This window comes from Vicia villosa, unplaced genomic scaffold (genome assembly GCF_029867415.1).
Source record: "Vicia villosa cultivar HV-30 ecotype Madison, WI unplaced genomic scaffold, Vvil1.0 ctg.001494F_1_1, whole genome shotgun sequence".
Lineage (NCBI taxonomy): Eukaryota > Viridiplantae > Streptophyta > Magnoliopsida > Fabales > Fabaceae > Vicia > Vicia villosa.
Genome location: NW_026705640.1, coordinates 208944 through 227835, shown reverse-complemented (window position 1 = coordinate 227835; position 18892 = coordinate 208944). Strand labels below are relative to the sequence as shown.

At 33.9% G+C, this 18892-nt stretch overlaps 2 protein-coding genes across 3 annotated transcripts; one reads left to right on the top strand and one right to left on the bottom strand.

Annotated features, from left to right (window-relative positions):
- Positions 1 to 414: 414 nt before the first annotated feature.
- LOC131635474 (uncharacterized Rho GTPase-activating protein At5g61530-like) lies at positions 415 to 8971 on the bottom strand. 2 transcript variants are annotated; one of them, XM_058906090.1, is made up of 10 exons: positions 8741 to 8971; positions 7468 to 7585; positions 7109 to 7371; positions 5862 to 5924; positions 5761 to 5779; positions 5027 to 5125; positions 4820 to 4897; positions 4487 to 4731; positions 1277 to 1439; positions 415 to 881 (listed from the first exon to the last, which is right to left on the bottom strand). In XM_058906090.1, exons 2-10 carry the CDS (start codon positions 7526 to 7528, stop codon positions 736 to 738), a joined length of 1137 nt encoding a protein of 378 aa, XP_058762073.1. In that variant the 5' UTR covers positions 7529 to 7585; positions 8741 to 8971; the 3' UTR covers positions 415 to 735. The 2 variants fall into 2 exon arrangements, with proteins under 2 accessions (XP_058762073.1, XP_058762074.1); XM_058906091.1 differs by having other exon boundaries at positions 7468 to 7539.
- A 1102-nt stretch (positions 8972 to 10073) lies between these two features.
- Positions 10074 to 15726, top strand: LOC131635468 (uncharacterized). Its single transcript, XM_058906084.1, has 3 exons — positions 10074 to 11185; positions 15081 to 15147; positions 15607 to 15726. The coding sequence occupies exons 1-3, from the start codon at positions 10074 to 10076 to the stop codon at positions 15724 to 15726; spliced, it is 1299 nt and encodes a 432-aa protein (XP_058762067.1).
- Positions 15727 to 18892: the final 3166 nt, after the last annotated feature.

Here is an 18892-nt window from a genome sequence, read left to right as displayed (position 1 = left end):
CATGATATCTAACTAGTTTTGTATTGTATTTCATACCTTAGTATTAGAACTATTTCCAATGTTTAGTTACCATTACCAATGAAATTTGTTGGTGAACCTCAGGCTGAATCACTCTGAACATACTAGTGTTGTGCATTTTTTTCTTTTGCTTACAAAAAGTATAACTTGAACAAAATTTCCTTCAATGATTATCCAAAACACCCTAAAGAATTAGTGAATGGAAACTAGTGGCTGGCAGCACAGATATTCTGTGAATTTCAAGGTCCTAAGAACGAATCGTACGTACTCTAAGTGTTCATAAAAACTGTTTGTGGGTGCATCAAACTGATCTTCATACATATCTAAACTATAAACAGACGTACTCTAAGTGTTCATAAAAACTGTTTGTGGGTGCATCAAACTGATCTTCATACATATCTAAACTATAAACAGATCAATTATCATTATTCACGCTTAGGGCCATAATATAACGGCACATTTGTGATGAGAATTTCAGCAACCAGTGGATAGTAACTGTACAGTGCTTTTGCAATACCCGTCCACACCAAAAAATCGTAAAAGACCTAGAAAATCAGATACCCTACCGGACCACTATCCAACATATTTCCCAGCGTAAAGACCTAGAAAATCATATGCTTCTATACAATGACATCCTCTTGTCCAGATTGGAGAACATTATTCCAAATTCAATGCATCCTAGTCAAAGAACCAATGAAGAATAAGGAGTATGATCGTTTATTTCCAAACTGTCTCGTTGGCATCAGTGAAGACTGCATTATGATGTTCTATGAGTAACTGAACAACCTCGATTGCACCATAGTCAACTGGCATGCCATCATCCAAAGGAATAAAAGAAGATGCGTCTGTGGCTTCGCCATCATCTGCAGCAAAAGAAACAAGAAAATAAGATAAATGGTAATCTCGTCTCAGCACTGATCCAAGGCAGACCAAGTTTTAGCTCAATAGAAGAAAAACAAACGACAGTTGAACTAACATTTTCACTCTTCCAGGTAGTGTGATTAGAGTGCAATGTTGATCATATGAGTTAAAAGTAAAATTTCAAACAAATTTTAAAATGCTAAGCTACATATGTCCTTTAGAAAGAAGGTCCCAAGAAGCACTGATCTCAATGCACAGTACAACTTCTATCTCACGCATTATGATTAGAGAAGAATATATTTAACTTTTCATTACAGCCGACATAATGAATTATATTCTCTGTTCCATATGGTTACTATCTTTAAAAAATTATGTGTTTAGGTGACATTTTTCATACCAGCAAGCAAGTCCCAGGTAGTTGAACCAGGTTCTGGATCCAAGCTCTGTTTGGAAGGACTTTCTGACATTTGACTCCAGTATTGACGATAAAATTCAGGTCTATGTTCCTTTTGCCACATGATAACAGGTGCCATTTCCAATGCAAGGCTCCGCGGGTCCATCTGAACAAAGTCAAAATATGTTGAGCATGCTGATCAAAACTAATTTGAATGTAGAATTTAACAAGTAACAACAGTGTGATTGTTCTTAAGGTCAACTATTTGATGGGAAAACAAAAATTGTAAAGCACCATGATGATCATAATCAGGGAGTGATGAAGGTTTGTAATTATGACAAACCAAGCTATGCAAATTGGAAAACTGTGCTAAACCGAGGGGAACAAGAAGACTAGAATAGGAGAGAAAAATGTTAATGAACATAGAAAATCCTTCAAGGAGTTAAAGCAAAATTGAAAAATATTATTAAGGTACATAAACTTGCCAGTGACATGGAGCTGCTCAAATCAAACAACGAATACCCAAAATAAGACCATAGGAAGAAAGCCTAAAGTAAATCAGGAACAAATCCAATTCTGTAGAATATAAAGTAACAATACATTTAGTTGAAAACAATGGCTTCTGTTTCTTACTGTTTCAGTATTTTTCTTAAACCTATTTGCATATTAGTATATCTAGAACTTTCAGAATCATATTTTGCAGTGACTATGCTCAGAGACTTATCTTTTTGACCTGGGGAGGAGAAGACTTAATTTTGGGGGTTGATTGGCTAGAAACCATTGGAAAAACCACCATTGATTGAGAACAGAAGACTATTAGTTTCGAAGAAAATAGCTGAGTTATTACACTGAACGAATACTGCATCAGAGATAAACATCATACTACTGCATTGCAGGGACTTTTGTACGGAGTAGTCATAGATTGAGCTGGGGATGTCAGAATGGTGGAAAGACATTGTTAAGAGACCCACATCAGACAATATAAGGCCTGAACATGTGCTTATAAGTGGGGGCAATCCTCACCTTACTAGCCAGTTTTGTAGGGTTGAGTTAGGCCAAACCACATTTCTTAACATGGTATCAGAGTCTGGTTTAAGATCCGGTGGGTCACCTACTATCAGGTTTCCGCTATCGGGCCACCCACCATTTTTTTTCACGCTCCAGTTGTCTAGTCCTGGGCGTGAGGGGGTGTGTTAAGAGTCCCACATCGGACAATGTATGGCCTGAACATGTGCTTATAAGTGGGGGCAAACCCTACTAGCCGGTTTTGTAGAGTTGAGTTAGGCCAAACCACACTTCTTAAGAGACATAATTCATCCTGCGTGTCAGAGACTGATATGCTATCAATAGAGAAAAGCAAGTCATCAAAGTGGAGTCAAAAAATTGGTTAGAGAAAAGGAACATGTGTCACTTGATCCAATAATTAAGGGGATATTTCCAACCAAGAATATCTCAATGAGTAGAGAATAAAAGGAGAGCAATGTGGGTAGGATGAGTAACTAACTGTAAATATCACTATACTTAGCATCAAAAGGAGGAGACTGAGAAACAGGTTGATGGGATGTTATCTGAGGAATTTAATTAGGCATAGAACAAGACCCTTTTCGAGCCAGGTTATTCTTGTAAAAAGAGAAGGATGGATCTTGAGGATGTGTTGATTAAATAAGGATACGGTGCATAATACGGAGCATATTCCTATGATTAATAAGTTGTTGAATGAATTACATGATTTCAGTAGGGGGAAATTTGGTGCTGAATAGCTCGAGAGATTAGCTCTGAGCATTTTGTAATTATAATGACGAAACTATACAAAAGGAATCCCTTAATTATAGGAATTTAATTATCATATATCAATCTAATTACATCAGAGTTACTACATACATGAAAATAACAAATATTTACATAGAAGAGAAAATGAGAGAGAGATTATCTCGTCAAATATTCTAGTAATCATGCCATAACTCAACAATTCCCATTACTTTTACAAGATTGACCTCAAATCTGGGTTTCTTAAATTAGAGTCAAGGGAGAGTACTTTCATAAAACGGCTTTGAGAATACATTAAGGTCACTATCAAAATTTTGTTAAATGTGTTTTGACCCTTGTTGAGGAAGTGTGTTGGCACTTTTTGGCAATATTCTAGCCCTCTCATCTTATTCGCCTTGTATTTGCAATCTTAGTTCACCATCAGTATGTCACTGACAACAAGGGTTTGTTTTGTTTGACATTGATGAGTACCTTGGGCAACTAATTTCTGCTCATGGAGTTGAAATTGATCTATCTAAGGTCCAGGCTATCGTTGATTGGCCAGTCCCTATACCGACGCTAAAGATTCCTCAGTCAGTAACTGCTTTGAATAAGAAGGAGGGTTTAAGCTGGGGGGAGGAAAAGTAGTGGGCCTTTCAACGCCTCAAACAATGCTTAGCTTCTTTTTGGTCTCTACTGGATTTACCTACAAGGAGTTGATGCATTTGGGAATGTGTAAAATCAGAGATAATCTGAAGAGCTTCTAAACTAGAATTATGAGAAAATGAATTTAACTAATGTGAACAGTTACCGGTTACAATACAGTTGCAATACAGTGCAAGAGAAGAAATAATAAAGTGAAGCCAGATGTAAAATAGGAGGCATGTATTCTCTCATACAAGGGAATTGAAGCTGTTCTTACGCAGAAAAATAAGCCCATTGCCTCTTTCAGCAAAGCCCTCTCACCCTGGTTATGAAAAGGAAATCATAGCTTTGGTAATGGCGATTAAACATTGGAGGAATCATCTTTAGGAATGAAGCTTCAAGGTGTTTACTGACCATAGAAGCCTCAAACATTTGTTACAAACAATTGCAACAGACCAGCAATGTAGGCTCCCTCTGATGAAAGTTAAATGTTTGTCTTTTTAAGGTGAGTTTGGTCAAAGCAAAGGCTGGAAAATATAATTTAAGCATCTTTGTGGATTTCTACGAGTAATGTTTTTAGGTAATTCCTTCCATAGACATTAAAAGCCATTAGAAAAAGGGAAAATCAATTATACTATTACTTAATTTTATTTATAGGAAAGAAAATGTGTATAAAAACAGTAAAAAGAAATGGGCCAATAAGGGCCATGATTCCACCATACATATTCATTAAAGAGAATAGTAAAACGGAGCCCGTTCATATAGAAAACCCAATCTTTCACCAAACAAATACTCACATACTCACATATAGAAGAAGCCTACCTTATTGAGAAGTGCCTTCTGGCTAGCACGGAGCAAAAGTGCTGTTATAAACTCCAGTGTCATATAGTTCACACTGGAAAGCCTCTTAAGTATGTTTCTCATGGAATATATATTGGATCGAGCACCTTTGATCTCATTATAAAGCTCAAATGTTGTCAGAGGCTCAGGAAGGCTAGCAAGATAATATTTCACAAGAGCTGCTACATCAACTGGACTTGAGCCTTCTGGCACTGAAGCAGTTGAATCTGCAACATGCAATTATAGAAGCAAATATAGCACTGTCTTAAGTTTAATGATATAACCTACCATTTACAGAAAGAATGATTGAAATACCTTGGTTGTATAGGGAAACCAACTGGTGAATAACCTTTTTGTTCCCTTCAGATTTAAAAAGATATGGCAGATTCAATCCTACGTATAATTACAGTCATGCGATTACTAGTGGATTAAAATGCAACAAAAAGAAAAAGGAAATAAAAGAAATGAACAGAACCATAGAGTGATACATGGACATAGAACCTTTACTCTAGAAAAAGCTACCTGATATTATAAGATAATCTGCACAGTTGATCAGTATCTGAGGAATAGGCTTGATGCAATCTTGCCTCTGTACAGTAACCTCAATAGGAACTCCAAATACTGGGGTCAAGATTATGAATGATTAACTACCATAATGCAGGCACGCACCAATTTTTAATTTAAGTATACAGAACATGATATACTGCTATATACAACTTAACAGATAAGCAGTGATAAAAAATGAAAATGGAATTCATCGCAAGATTCCTTGTTAGAGCAAACAAACTACTACATAGTTAGGAAAAAAGACTCTAAATAGTTCTAAAAGTCAGTGAAAGATTTTCAAGCATGAAAAGATCGGCTCACTTGTTCAATTATGTTGCAAACCCAAAATCAAGCAATGAAACAGTAATGCAAATATGCGATCAACAATGGATGATTTGTAGATTATATCGATGGAAAGATAAATGCAGAAGGGAGCAAGGCTCCCAACTACCTACAGAGCTAGGCTCCTCAGAGAAAACGCAATTCTCTATGATACTTTTTGTGATAACTCCTCTATCACCAAAGGAAACTCATATAACAGAACCCAACTAACATTTCCTAGGCCAACTCTCCCTCACTGCGACCCCATCCCTCTTTCCTTGCCTTCTATTATTTCCCGCATATACTATACACACTTTTGGACCACCCTGATTCTATGATCCACGACATCAGCTAGGGGCCTATCAAACTATGTGGTTTGAGAAACTCACCATCATTCCTAGCAACTCCCTGAAAAGAAAAGACAAAAAGTTAGAGCAATTGAGAATGATCTATGCTAGCAGTAGCAAATATATGTCACAAACGTCATTACCTTCTGCCATCTTTCAATGTCTGTCAAGATAGTTTTACTCTTTTGTGCTGTTACTTTTGCCACCTGAAATAAATGAGAATGAGGCAAAAACAAAAAAAAGAAGAAAATAAAGTATATGAGCATTCACTTGGTACAGAAAAAATAAAAATAGAGTTTAGTGCTATCTTGGTGTATGACTAACAGATAAAGATATAGGAAGTATGAAAAGAGAGAACAGGGAAAGAAAAAAAAGTTAATAGAAATTAATACTGGGGGGTTTTCGAGTATACAGTTTAACTAAGCACTTATTCAAAATATGTCATATGAAAGCTTAGGGCATACATGCTTAAATTCAATAAACTATTTGCGTTTGGATATGTACATTGATAAGATAAGATAATTGTGTTCTCGATTTTACTTCGACGAATAAATTTTGGGGATGGATGAGAGTTGAAGAGGGGATTTGGGGAGCTTATTAAAATAAGTTGAAAAGCAACTCATGAGTGTATCTAGGCAGTGTTTGAATAAACAGCTTAATTAAGCACTTATAGCAGAAGTATCATATAACAAGTATAAACTATTTCTCTAGCAAAAGATAAAAATAAATTCAAATTTTTTTTATACAAGCTATAAATTGTTTTCAGAGATCCTAAATATTTTATTGAAATAAGTTGAAAATAGCTTATGGGGATTTCATAAGCTGTTTCAGTAAGGTGTCCCAAACAATTTCGCAAGTGCTTGTGTCGATAAATAAATTCAAATAAGTCAATCTGAACAGACCCCTAAAGCTATTTGTACAAGTTCTTCCATGCACTTAGGGAGCTTATTATAATAATTTGAAAAACAGCTTGCTAAGCTATTTATATAAGTTCTTCCATACATTTAAAGCAAAATAAACTCTTTCAAATGTCTCCGAAGTCCAAGCAACACCATTAAACAAATCTTATCTACAACCAAACCAAAAATTATCCACATTAACAGATAGACTTATGTAATGCAGAATGATTTTGGATAAGGCACTCCCTTAAACAAAAGAGTAGTATAAGAGGTAATAATAAAACAATATCTGGATTGTTTTTTAGCTTCAAATTTATTTGATATATTTTCAATAACATTAACAAAAATGGCCACATTTGTTTTCATTATATTTTACTTATTCAAAATTTTGCTATCAAAATGGTGAAAAAACGAAACCTAATCACTATGCATTTATGTCCTAATAAAGAAGTATACATCTCAATCCCTAATCATTTAAACAATCACATTACCTCTTCAACCTTGGATTTTCCCACAACCACCTTTTCTTTTGTCCCTGACAAACCTCTCCTCAGGAACGCACCAGTTGTAGCAGCAGCTGATATCATTCGGTCCTGTACGGCGTGTCTTGTGGATGGCTGCTGAAGAAGTGCCCACCGACTTTTGACTATCGTTCCAACTCGTCCCGCCACTTCAGCAACATTACTCTTTGTATCCTTTGTGACCTCGCCAACAAATGTACCTGCTGACTCCCTGGCTTCTTTAAGCTTGACCCCTACATTAAATTTACATTTGAACCAATTGAGACACAAATAAAGACCAAACAATAAACAAGAAAAGGAATAAAGTGCACAAATTAAGTGAAAGGTACCTGAGGAAGAAAAGAAACCAGAAGCCTTATCCTGCCACTGAGGTGAGGTTACAGAAGGCATTGAACCAGAAGCTAGTTACAAAATCAAACCAATAGCAAAATCAGTTGAAACTTGATCCTGTACAGAAGTAAAGTAGTAAACCCATAAGAAACAAGTCAGTCAAGAAAAGTGATTCATAAAACTTTAGTCATCATCATGAAATCACTTGATCAAACTTCTGCTTTAAAAACCATAAATAAATTATTTAAAAGAATATGCACTCTCTCACCGTAAACCAGTGTAAATAAAACCAGTTTTACACTACATCTAATGAAAATCCACTATTTTACAACATCACCCCGCTTTTATAAGGCTGTTTTGATATCGATGGTAGGACATGAAAAAATTGTGCTCTTTCATTCGATGCAAGTATAAAACCGGTTTACCCAGGGTAAGCCTAATAAGGCCCTATTCAAATAAACAGTTTAACTAAGTGCTAAATTGCTAATATCATAAGCACGCACTTATCAAATAATCAGTTATGTATAAGCTACTTACATAACAAAGGGCATGTTTGGATGAGCTTATTTGAGCTTATCTACAGCCATAAGTTTTGTGACACTGTTTGGAGACTTAAACAAGTATACTGCCATAAGTTTTGTGACATTGTTTGAAGACTTAACCAGCTTATGACAGTTTTTACATATTTTTTTGAATTTATTTTTATAAATTCTTCGAGATAGCTAGTAAAAACAACTTATAACATATATAAAAACAATTTAAATGTATTTTATCTTTTGCTATAAAAACAGCTTATGCAAGCTTATCCATAAACACTTATTTTGAAAAGCACTTGTGTTATAAGCTACAAATAAGTTGTTTATCCAAACAAGCTCAAAAACTGATTTCATATCCCAGAGAGCTTTTCAAAATAAGCTAAAAACAGCTTATGTACATATGGCAAAAAAAATTCTCACAATTGTCAGTGTAAACAAGTTCAAATCAGTCCATCTAAACTAATCACAATCTCTAAATAAATCAAAATAAAACAAAAGAATCACTCGAATTAGCCATCAGATTATCATCGAAGAAGATCATAATTTCAACAAATTCATCAATCAAATAAACAAGCATACTCAAATCCGATCAAAATATCAACAACAGTTCATACTCTACTCTAACAAACAAATCGATCAAAATCATAATCAAAAACGGAAAAAAAACAAAACAAAAAAACTTCTGATTAACTACGAAAGATTCGGAAGCGATTATCGAGAATCCGATCAAAATCACCTTGTTCGGTACTATGGAAGTAGGGAAAGCTAGAGAGAGAAAAGAGTGTGTGACTTTTGAGAAGAAGAAAAAAGAGTGTGATGAGAGAGATATGGATTTGGAATGGGACTGCTGTGAAGAAGAAGTCGTTGGATCGATGGGATAACACCAAAAGTATAACGGCACTTCTTTTGTCTTTCACTCTCACCTTCAGCTCTAACCTCAATAGTCCAGATAGAAACTCCAACTTCAATAAAATAATGTTTCATACTTATAGTAAGATAATTTAGGATCATTTTTTTAAACTGACTTTTTTTTAAGTGACTTATTTCGAGAAAGGAGGAGTAATATTTTTTAAATAGATGTATATCCGTGTTATACATTGGATTTTATTTTAATTACTAAATACTAAATTAATGAAAATTATATAAAAATAATGTATAAGAATAGTAAATTGTTTATATCACTTTTTATTGGCAATCAAATAGGCTATTTCAAGTGCACTAATGGTGTTAGACAGGGAGATCCCCTTTCTCCTCTTTTATTCTGAATAGCTGAGGATGTTTTGAGTCGGGGCATAACTAACCTTGTGGATACTCATAAAATAAATCCTATAAGAGCTAACAAAAACGGTCTTCTTCCTTCTCACACTCTCTTTGCTGATGACATAATGGTTTTTTGCAGGGGTGATTCCAAATCCATTAAGGCTATCTCTGATCTTTTAAAAGATTATGCCAGCTACTCTGGTCAACATTGCAACTGCACCAAATCATTGATCTATGCTGGAGGGATGAGTCAGGAAAGGTATATCCACTTGGCAAAGATCATTGGTTTCACCAGAGCTATCCCTCCCTTCATTTACCTTGGAGTTCCCATCTTTGTTGGAAGACCTAAAGCTTGCTATTTCCAACACATTGCTGACAACATAAGGATCAAACTAGCTAACTGGAAGGCCAAAATTCTATCTATGGCAGGCAGAGTTCAATTAGTGAAATCAACAATTCTGAGTATGCTCCTTCATTGCCTGGCGATTTATCACTGGCCTGGAAGCATAGTGAAAATGATTGAGAAGTGGATGAGGAATTTCATTTGGACTGGCAACACTGAAAAGAAAAACAATGTCACAGTGGCCTGGAAAATTTGCTGCAAGAATAAAAATGAAGGAGGTTTGGGTATTCTTTCACTGAAGGACTATAACTATGCCACAAATTTACACCTTTGTTGGAAGTTTCTTAATGATACTCAAAACTAGTCTCATGTGTTGAAGGCCAGAGTCTTGAGAAATGGGAGAATCATCAAATATGCTATCAAATCCTCAATTTGGCATGGGATTAAGGAGGCATATGGAACTGTGATGGAGAATTGTATGTGGAGTATTGGTAGTAGTAAGAGGGTGAACTTTTGGATTGACAATTGGTTAGGGGAGCCTTTAGTTACCACTTTTCACAAAAATGACAAATATCATTTTGCTCTTAACTCAATGGTTAGGGATTGGTGGATTGGTCATGCCTGGTCCATAAAAGATAGCATCCTTCGGGCTTTACCAATTCTGCTTCCTCTTTTAGCTGGTGTATCCATTCCTGATGCAGAGGTTGATGATTGTTTTGTTTGGAAGAATGCAAAAGATGGTCAACTAACTCTTAAGGAAGCCTACAATTCTATAGTTAAACCAAGGCCCTGTGTTAATTGGAGATCATTTCCTTGGGACATTGATACTCCCCCAACTCACTCAATGATTGTGTGGAGATACATTCATAATAAATTACCAACTGATGAGAATTTGAAAATCAGAGGATTCTCCCTCCCTTCTCTATGCAGTCTATGTAAATCTTGCAGTGAATCTTCATCTCATTTGTTCTTTGAGTGTAGCTTTGCCAGGAATATTTGGAATTGGTTTGCTGGCATCTTACAAGATAATAGGTTGATCAATAATCTGGAGGATTGTAGGAAGATCTTGGAGCAGCCTTGGTGTCCACAAGCTAAGGCTGTGGTTCAGGCCAGCATTGCTTGCATCTTCCATCAAATTTGGACTACTAGGAACAAAAACAAATTTGAAGATAAATCTGCTAGTTGGAAAACCTGCATGGGTTTAGTGAATGCTCATGCCAAGATTGTTGGAGATAATTCTCGCAGGGGCTCCAACCTTGCTATGAAAAACTTTGCGTTTCTTAAAAACTTTGGTGTACAAATTCATCCCAAGAAACATGTTGTTACAAAAGAGGTGTTATGGTCTCCTCCCTTAGCTGACTGGTTGAAATGCAACATTGATAGGTTGGTTTCTGGATCTCATAATTTGGCTGCCTGTGGTGTGCTGTGTCGTGATCACCAAGTTAATCAAGTTTTTAGCTTCTGTGATTTTATTGGCTCGGAGGTCCCCGAAATTGTTGAGCTTATGGCAGCTATTTTGGCTATTAAAGAGGCTAAAAGAAGAAATATCAATCATCTTTGGCTTGAAACGGATTGTATGTATGTCGTGAATGCTTTTAAGAACCGCTCAATGGTGCCTTGGAAACTTCGATCTCGTTGGCTGGTGTGTTGGGATTACTCGATCAGAATTAATTTTATGGTAACACATATATAGAGAAGCCAATTTTTGTGCTGATTCTTTGGCTAATCTTAGTTTGTTTTATAAGTCTTATAGGTTTTTTAATTATGTTCATGAAGATATCCAAAGAGATTTCTTGCTAGACAAGTTGGGTACCCCAAAGCATAGAGTTTGTTCTTAAGGGGTCTTGGTTTGGTCCCCTTGTGTTCCTTGTAATTCTCTTTTTTTATTTATAATATCTTCTTTTTCTATTTAAAAAAAATGATTTTAACAAATGATAAAATGTGTTGCATATAATTTTTTCATTCTCATTTCAGATAACTCGGAATATTTTTCAAATTTTAAATAATTCATTTCAGATAATTTCTTAAATTTCTATAAAATTTTTAGCTCTTGCAACTACATTTGTTTCCTTCGTATCACATTGTGTTTTTGCAGGTCATATATATTAACGGATTCTACAATCATCCAAGACGTAGGTTCTAAGGGTCTGTTTGGTTCAAATGAGGGGGAGGGGAGGGGAGGGATTTTAATGGAGGGAGGGGAAGGGGAGGGGAGGGGAGGGATTTTTTTTAATTATATATATGTTTGGTTCAAACGAGGGGATGGGAGGGAAGGGGAGGGATTTTGGTTAAAAATATGTTTGGTTCACGAGGGGAGGGGAGGGATTTTATTAATAATTTACTTTTCTATCCTTATAATTTTATATAAATGATATGATATCCAAAGGTGGAAATTTCATAAATATTTTTTTGAAAATAATATTTGTAATATTAAGTGATTAAAAATTCATAACTTACCACATAACGTTAAAAATTTAGTACACTTGATTCATATTATAACTTTTTACATAAATTAAACTATGTTTGATAACAATTTTTAATTACATAAAATAACTTATTACTAAAATATTGCAGTGATTATCATTTTTATTAAATAAAAATTTAATTTGAAGTTGAAGAATAATTATAATAAGTTGATAAAAACAATAGAGAAAAATCACAAAAAAGAAAAGCAGAAACACAAAAGAAAACAATAGTTTTAAAATAATAAAATTTAATTGAGGATATTTTAGTAAATATATCAATTTATTAAATATTAAAAGTGACATTCCCTCCCCTCCCCTCCGATTCCCCCCAATTCGGGGGAACGCAAAAAGTGTGATTTGGAGGGATTTTGCTCCCCTCCCCTCCCCTCCTCTCCCCTCCTAAAAATTGAACCAAATACATTTTGTTATAAATATCTCCTCCCCTCCCCTCTCCTCCCCTCCCATCCATCTACCTCCAACCAAACACACCCTAAGAGAGATAAATAAAATTATTAATATGTTTATTGTAATTTAATCTTCATACTAAAATTTTTCTTAGTATTATTGTAATAAAAATATCTTTATGCATTTGCCTTCTTTTCGAATCTGGCTTATATAAGAAGTTGTTCAATGAAGCAATTTAACCATTAATGTAGTAACATATTTCAAGTCTGTCCTAAAGTATCATAGCCATATAATAATACTAAAATAAATATTAAAAAAACATCTAAATTAATCTTGATTTAAATAAAAATTAATAAATTATCATTAATTCAGGGATAAATTTTTCATTTCATAATTCAATAAATGTTATGAGTTGATATTTTCAAAACATGGGCTAAAAAGAAAAGAAAAAAAGTTTGCTTGAGCACAACAAAAATTTTGAAATAAGTTTTTAATAAGTAAATAAAATAAATTACCTTCATATGAAATAAAATAGGTTAAAGAAAAAAAAGTTAGTTTTTTAAATTAATAATAATTTTTAATAACAGTAAAAAATCATATGTATAAATGATATTTATTTACACTTTTTTAACTATGGTTAAAATATTTTGTTGGTATATCTTAGTTTAAGGGAGGTTGGTAGGAGGCGCCAGTGTCATTTTAATAAATCTTAGAAGTGGTCAGTGTAATTTTCCCTATTGTTTTCTATGTCAATTCAACACATTTTAACGTTTGGATGTTTGCAAATTACTACAGCGAGATGCATTTTAGAATATATATATATAAAAATATCCAATAATTCGTGTTTTTTAAATTTTCAAAAGCAAAAGATCTAGAATTTGATTTTCATGAGGTTGGTCGTTAATATAGTTTAAATAATGTAGTTCATGTTAAAATTATTTTTTTAATTAATTTAAAATTAGTATTAGTGATCTATTACAATTATTCATTTAACTCTAACATCGTGTGTGGCATGTTATTTTCTATTTAATTTTTTATATTTATTTATCACACCATTTACTTTTTAATTGAAAGTATGAAAAATTTTATATGTAATCATGTTAAATTTATAAATTAATTTTATAAAAGTTCATCTTCAAAAATAATTTAATAACACATATTCGTGCATCGTACAGGTAGACGTCTAGTCTTATTAATTAAAGATGCTAAGTCTCTTAAAGAATTATTGGCGCCAAAACTGAGGGTAATTCTGTAATTTATTATTTATATATTTATTTATTTCATTTTATTATTTTTGTCACAAACCAATTATTTTTTTAATTTAGTAATGGTTAATATTAACTTAATTGACTTAACTTTATTTTAATTAATTTAAAAAATATTATTCCCACTAACTCCATTATCTCTCTATCATTTTTAATTAATTAAGTTTAATTAATTAAGTAGTTTTAATTAACATATATATATATATATATATATATATATATATATATATTAGGGCATATCATATGAGAATGTCATATTTATATGAAAATGTGAGAATGAATCTAAACCATTGGATTTTGAAATAAATGGTGGAGATTATGTGTGTATATATATATATATATATATATATATATATATATATATATATATATATATATATATATATATATATATATATATATATATATATATATATATATATATATATATAAAACTAACCCAAGCCATTAAGAAAATAACTCCATTTTTTATCTTTATCATTTTTAATTAATTATGATATTGAATAATTAATTAATTAATTAATTAATAAGATTATTTTAAAGAAAACCAACCACACCACACGATTACTCTTCATCAATTCCATTCCATAAACCCCCATCTCACTCACCCACCTATTCACTATCATTCCCTTTATAAATAACTAATTCTTATTATGTCATTTCATCTTAATCACAATTCATGTCATTGAAGATATAATCTATCATATAAAAAAAGTATAAGTTTTCATCTCTCCTCATGTTGCCACATCAGACCCTCTTTCCACAAAATTCCACGTAATCTGATTTTGTTTTCATCATTCTGTTCATCAATTTCCACTATCCTCATAACTGCCCTATGAAGAACTTCTGCTGGTTACACTTTGGGTAATTTATGTCATGACCATCCACATTCTAATTTCTTCACAACTTCTTCATCTTTACACCTCCCTCACCTTTCTCTCCATCTAAAAAAAATTCTTCAACGAAACATCATACAAACTCAGCGATCTCAATCGATTTTCACATGTTGCTTCAATTTCTTGAAATTTACAACCAAACACACGAACCCTTTCCTCCGCGTCAACCCTAATCCCCAAATTGATTTCGAATTTGATTACAAGTACAAGGTAAAATCGATAAAAGAAATCACATGAAAGATAGTATTTTTTGTTATTTTGTTTTGTGAATTCCATATTTGTAATGTTTTCTATATTTATCTTGTTTTCATTTTTTCCAGATGTGTCTTAACCAAGATGCGAGTTTTCATTCTTAGTGTGTGTTTTGAGTTTCTCTTTTTAGTGTATTTCGATGTTATTGTTCAGATCCGTATTTTTTGTTATTTTGTTTCTGAATTTCCAGATCTAAATTGGTTTCATGTAGAGTTGGTAAGCAGCGCTTGCGAGAAGATATAACGCAATTGTCGCATGTAAGTTTCATCTTAATTTCTTAGGGCTTATTTGGTGTTTAAATATATTTTGTTTCTAACTTTCTATTTTCACTTTTGGTTTCAAAATATTCACTTTGCTATAAATCAATTTTCTTAAGCCAAACTAACCCTTAGTATTTGTAATGTCTTTATTTTCAACACTCCTTCACAATATTGCCACTCTGAGATCATTTTCATTGGATTGATAAAACCCATAAATTCGGATATTGAAACTTTCAAAACTATTGATGAGAAGTATCATGTTATAGATATCACGAAATCAGCTGCAGCGGTTACAGGGAGACAACTATATTTGTGGAACGGTTAAAAATCATTTAATTTATGGTTTGGGGGTAATAAAAATCATGTTATTATAGTGATTTTTAGTTTCTACTTTGTTTTACATTGTGGTATTACAGATCTATTATGTTGTTTAAATGGTTTTGTTTTATTTGATAGGTGGTTGTGTTTCAGGAAACCAGTGGTAGAAACTTTATGGGTACAAATTTTTTTGCTTTCTCTTATTGGTGGATTCATCTCAGATTAGGGGTGGAAAACGGGCATACCCGCCCCGTTTAGACCCGCCCCACAAAAGCCCGTGAAAAAATGGGGCGGGCGGGCATATTGGAGAGTGTGGGTCTAAAACATTACCCCGTCCTGCAAAAAAGTGAGTGCGGGGCGAGAAAAGCCCGCGGGCATTGAACCTTTTAGGCCTAAAAATAGTAAAATTGTATGAAAATAGTAAAATTGAACCTTTTAGAGAACCGACAGTGTCGGAGATGTAAACTCCGTTGGGAAACCAAGCCTCTGTTGGAAAGAGATTATTTGAAGATGACTTCTAAAGGACTGCTATACGGGGATATATTGTGAAAACTGCTTTGTGGGGAAGATTCTCTGAGGTTCCAATTTTTTCAATGCCCCAATGTCCTTAAGTACTTGTTGTTGGAAAACATGTTTTTAACCATACATGGTCCTTCGCCTGTGGGAGTTTATCTGCCCCTGGAGTCAGTAACCTGTTATACTTTATGCTAGAATTAGAGCTTCGAAGGGGAGTCTTATACTGACACCACCTGATACTAGTAGCTAAACAACTCTTGCTCAAATTGGTGACTAATGCAACATGCCCCGAATGGTGGCCTAGCCTTTCCGGTGGTTCAACGCCTTTGAGAGATCCTGTGAATCGTGACCAGATTGCCTCTGGTAGATGGGGTAATAATATGTCATGCCCCTTGTATAAGCTTTTTAGCTAACTGAGTCAGGCGTACGAGATGTCTCTACAACTTTATCTGTCGGGAGGACTTTTTGAGTTTTGTGCTATCATAAGCAACATGCCCCAGTATCATGAGTTTAGGAACAATGCCCCTGATTGATCAACACTTATGAGAGAGTCTTCGAGTCTTGACCCGATTTCCTCAGATATATGAATTCTTACTCAAAAGGGTATTCAACTGTTTTTGTGTCCTTGAGGGTGATTAGTATTTGAGCTATTCTCGCTCGAACTCAACGGAGTTCTGAAGACAACTTGTCCCTTGAAAGGATTAGACTTTTCATCTGCAGCTCATGATGGAAACTTTTCCTGATGTCAAGCACTTTTTCATATGCAAAGAATGTTTATTATGAGAAATATAATTCTAGTTCAAAGTTCATGTTTGTCTTGAAGTTTAAAAAATTTTGAAAGGATGTCAAAACATCAATTTTTTTTGGTGAAAGTTGGTGTGATACCAACTCAAGCGTTTTAGAAAAACTCCTAGGAGTCAGTGTAACACCCCCAATTCTATACTAAACAAATAAGGCATATATTTGCATAAATCAGAGTAAAGAAGCATGCATCTCACGAGGGCGTTACACACATTTCAAAATAAAACAAGATTGTTTCCTCTTGATATCATACGGTCTCCCACTGGATTGTCCTCTTCCTCATTTCAACTTTAGAAACTCCACTTCTTTCTTCCCACACGCATCTTCTGGAAAATAGTTTTCCAAAAATGCATCACGAAAAAGAGTCCAAGTGACTTCAATACTTTCTCTTTCAAATCTCCGCACAGTATTACTCCACCAATCGTCAGCTCCTTTCGTCAGCATGTGAGTACCCAACTGCACCTTCTGTATAAGAGACTACTTAGTCACGACACCCTACTAGAGATCTAAATCTCTAAGCTAAGCCTCCTTCGAAGCATCACTATCCACGAAACCTGCACGTTACCAACAAAGGATAACATTCAAACAGAAGGGTGAGAATTCAACTTCTTATAGATAAACATAATATGGGAAATGTAAAACACATCAAGAATACATTTCAAGAATTCATCACTCTTCACATAAACATGCATCATATACAATTAATCCAGATTCACATATTCATGTCACACAACCTAGCTCATTCAATTCCACATAATCCAACATGATTTCTAAACAATGTACATAATCATGTTTCACCAACATGTAGATTCTAAGTACATATCCTTTTCGACAACATTCACGAAGAAACAATTGTGTTCAAACATAATCATATTCTAAATATACAAGTTATCATCACATAATCACATATACATGTTTTTCCAAATATATAGACATGTATAAGATTCACCGATGTATCGGAAGTATGAACGTATATCACCAAATGCACATATTCATCTTTATCCCATTTCACAAAACATCATAGAATATATTTACATCATTGGAATCTTATCATTAATACTACAAGTATAAATGTAATCACCCCTCTTACCCAATGTATCATCATTAATCAAACATGATTCACATATCCACACATATATACGTATATCCTTAGTACATATAAATTCACATCTACGTCATATATGTTTCAATCACATATATCACATTCATAACACAACAACTATTCATATCAAATGAATCACAAATCCACATATATGCATATCCACCAACATCATTCCACACAATTCATATCACATAAATCACACCAACAACAACATTTCACACCGACACGTGCAACTCAAGTGTGACTCAATGCGATATGCATGTGGATCCCATTCGTTATCATTTCCGGTCATGTCGATTGTCTTTCCTCTATAGACTAGATAACCACCTCAAAGCTCCATACGGCGTTAAGCTTTCAAATCCCATTCGGCGTTAGATTTGGGACTCATGCTTGTGTATGTGTGCAACAAAACAAGACTCATGCATTTAAGATGATCTCTATCTCTTAAACTACATAATCACATCTTTCCAACATTGCACAATATACACAACATGACTCCAATGCCAAACAATGCATCACTCAACACACATTAATCAATCACATGTATTCAATTCTAGCATCATCATTATTCAATCTACATCTCGATACATACACATTTAAATGATCATTATCAACAAGACACATTCAAATAGTATATATATATATTCATACCAACACATCATGGATATCACATCACTTAACACATCTATGAATATTAGTCACAAGTCATTAATTCATAATGTACACATAAGTAAGTCACATGTTATCCATATATTAACATCAAAATTAAACCATTCAACATCAACCAACTCTATCCTATCATATAGATAATCTCATTAGCTTCCTAACGCTTCAAACGGCGCATAAAACGGAGTTACGGATCAAAAGTTATGGTCTTTAGAAAAATCTGCCAAAAATTGAAATCTGCAGGTCGACGCAAGGAATTCATAGGTAGACGCATGTATATTTTCCATCCCTCTCGGGTAAGCGCTCTTCAACCCATGAGTCAACGCAAGGCATTCTACA

What these genes read in the sequence shown, in the direction of transcription:
- LOC131635468 (XM_058906084.1), top strand. Translation starts at nt 10,074, where the DNA reads ATGGAGAATTGTATGTGGAGTATTGGTAGTAGTAAGAGGGTGAACTTT. An exon ending in TGGCTTGAAACGGATTGTAT is followed by an intron (nt 11,186 to 15,080) that starts GTATGTCGTGAA and finishes CTGAATTTCCAG; the next exon opens with ATCTAAATTGGTTTCATGTA. An exon ending in ATATAACGCAATTGTCGCAT is followed by an intron (nt 15,148 to 15,606) that starts GTAAGTTTCATC and finishes TTTATTTGATAG; the next exon opens with GTGGTTGTGTTTCAGGAAAC.
- LOC131635474 (XM_058906090.1), bottom strand. Translation starts at nt 7,528, where the DNA reads ATGCCTTCTGTAACCTCACCTCAGTGGCAGGATAAGGCTTCTGGTTTC. An exon ending in TGGTTTCTTTTCTTCCTCAG is followed by an intron (nt 7,372 to 7,467) that starts GTACCTTTCACT and finishes AATTTAATGTAG; the next exon opens with GGGTCAAGCTTAAAGAAGCC. An exon ending in AGATTATCTTATAATATCAG is followed by an intron (nt 4,898 to 5,026) that starts GTAGCTTTTTCT and finishes AATTATACGTAG; the next exon opens with GATTGAATCTGCCATATCTT.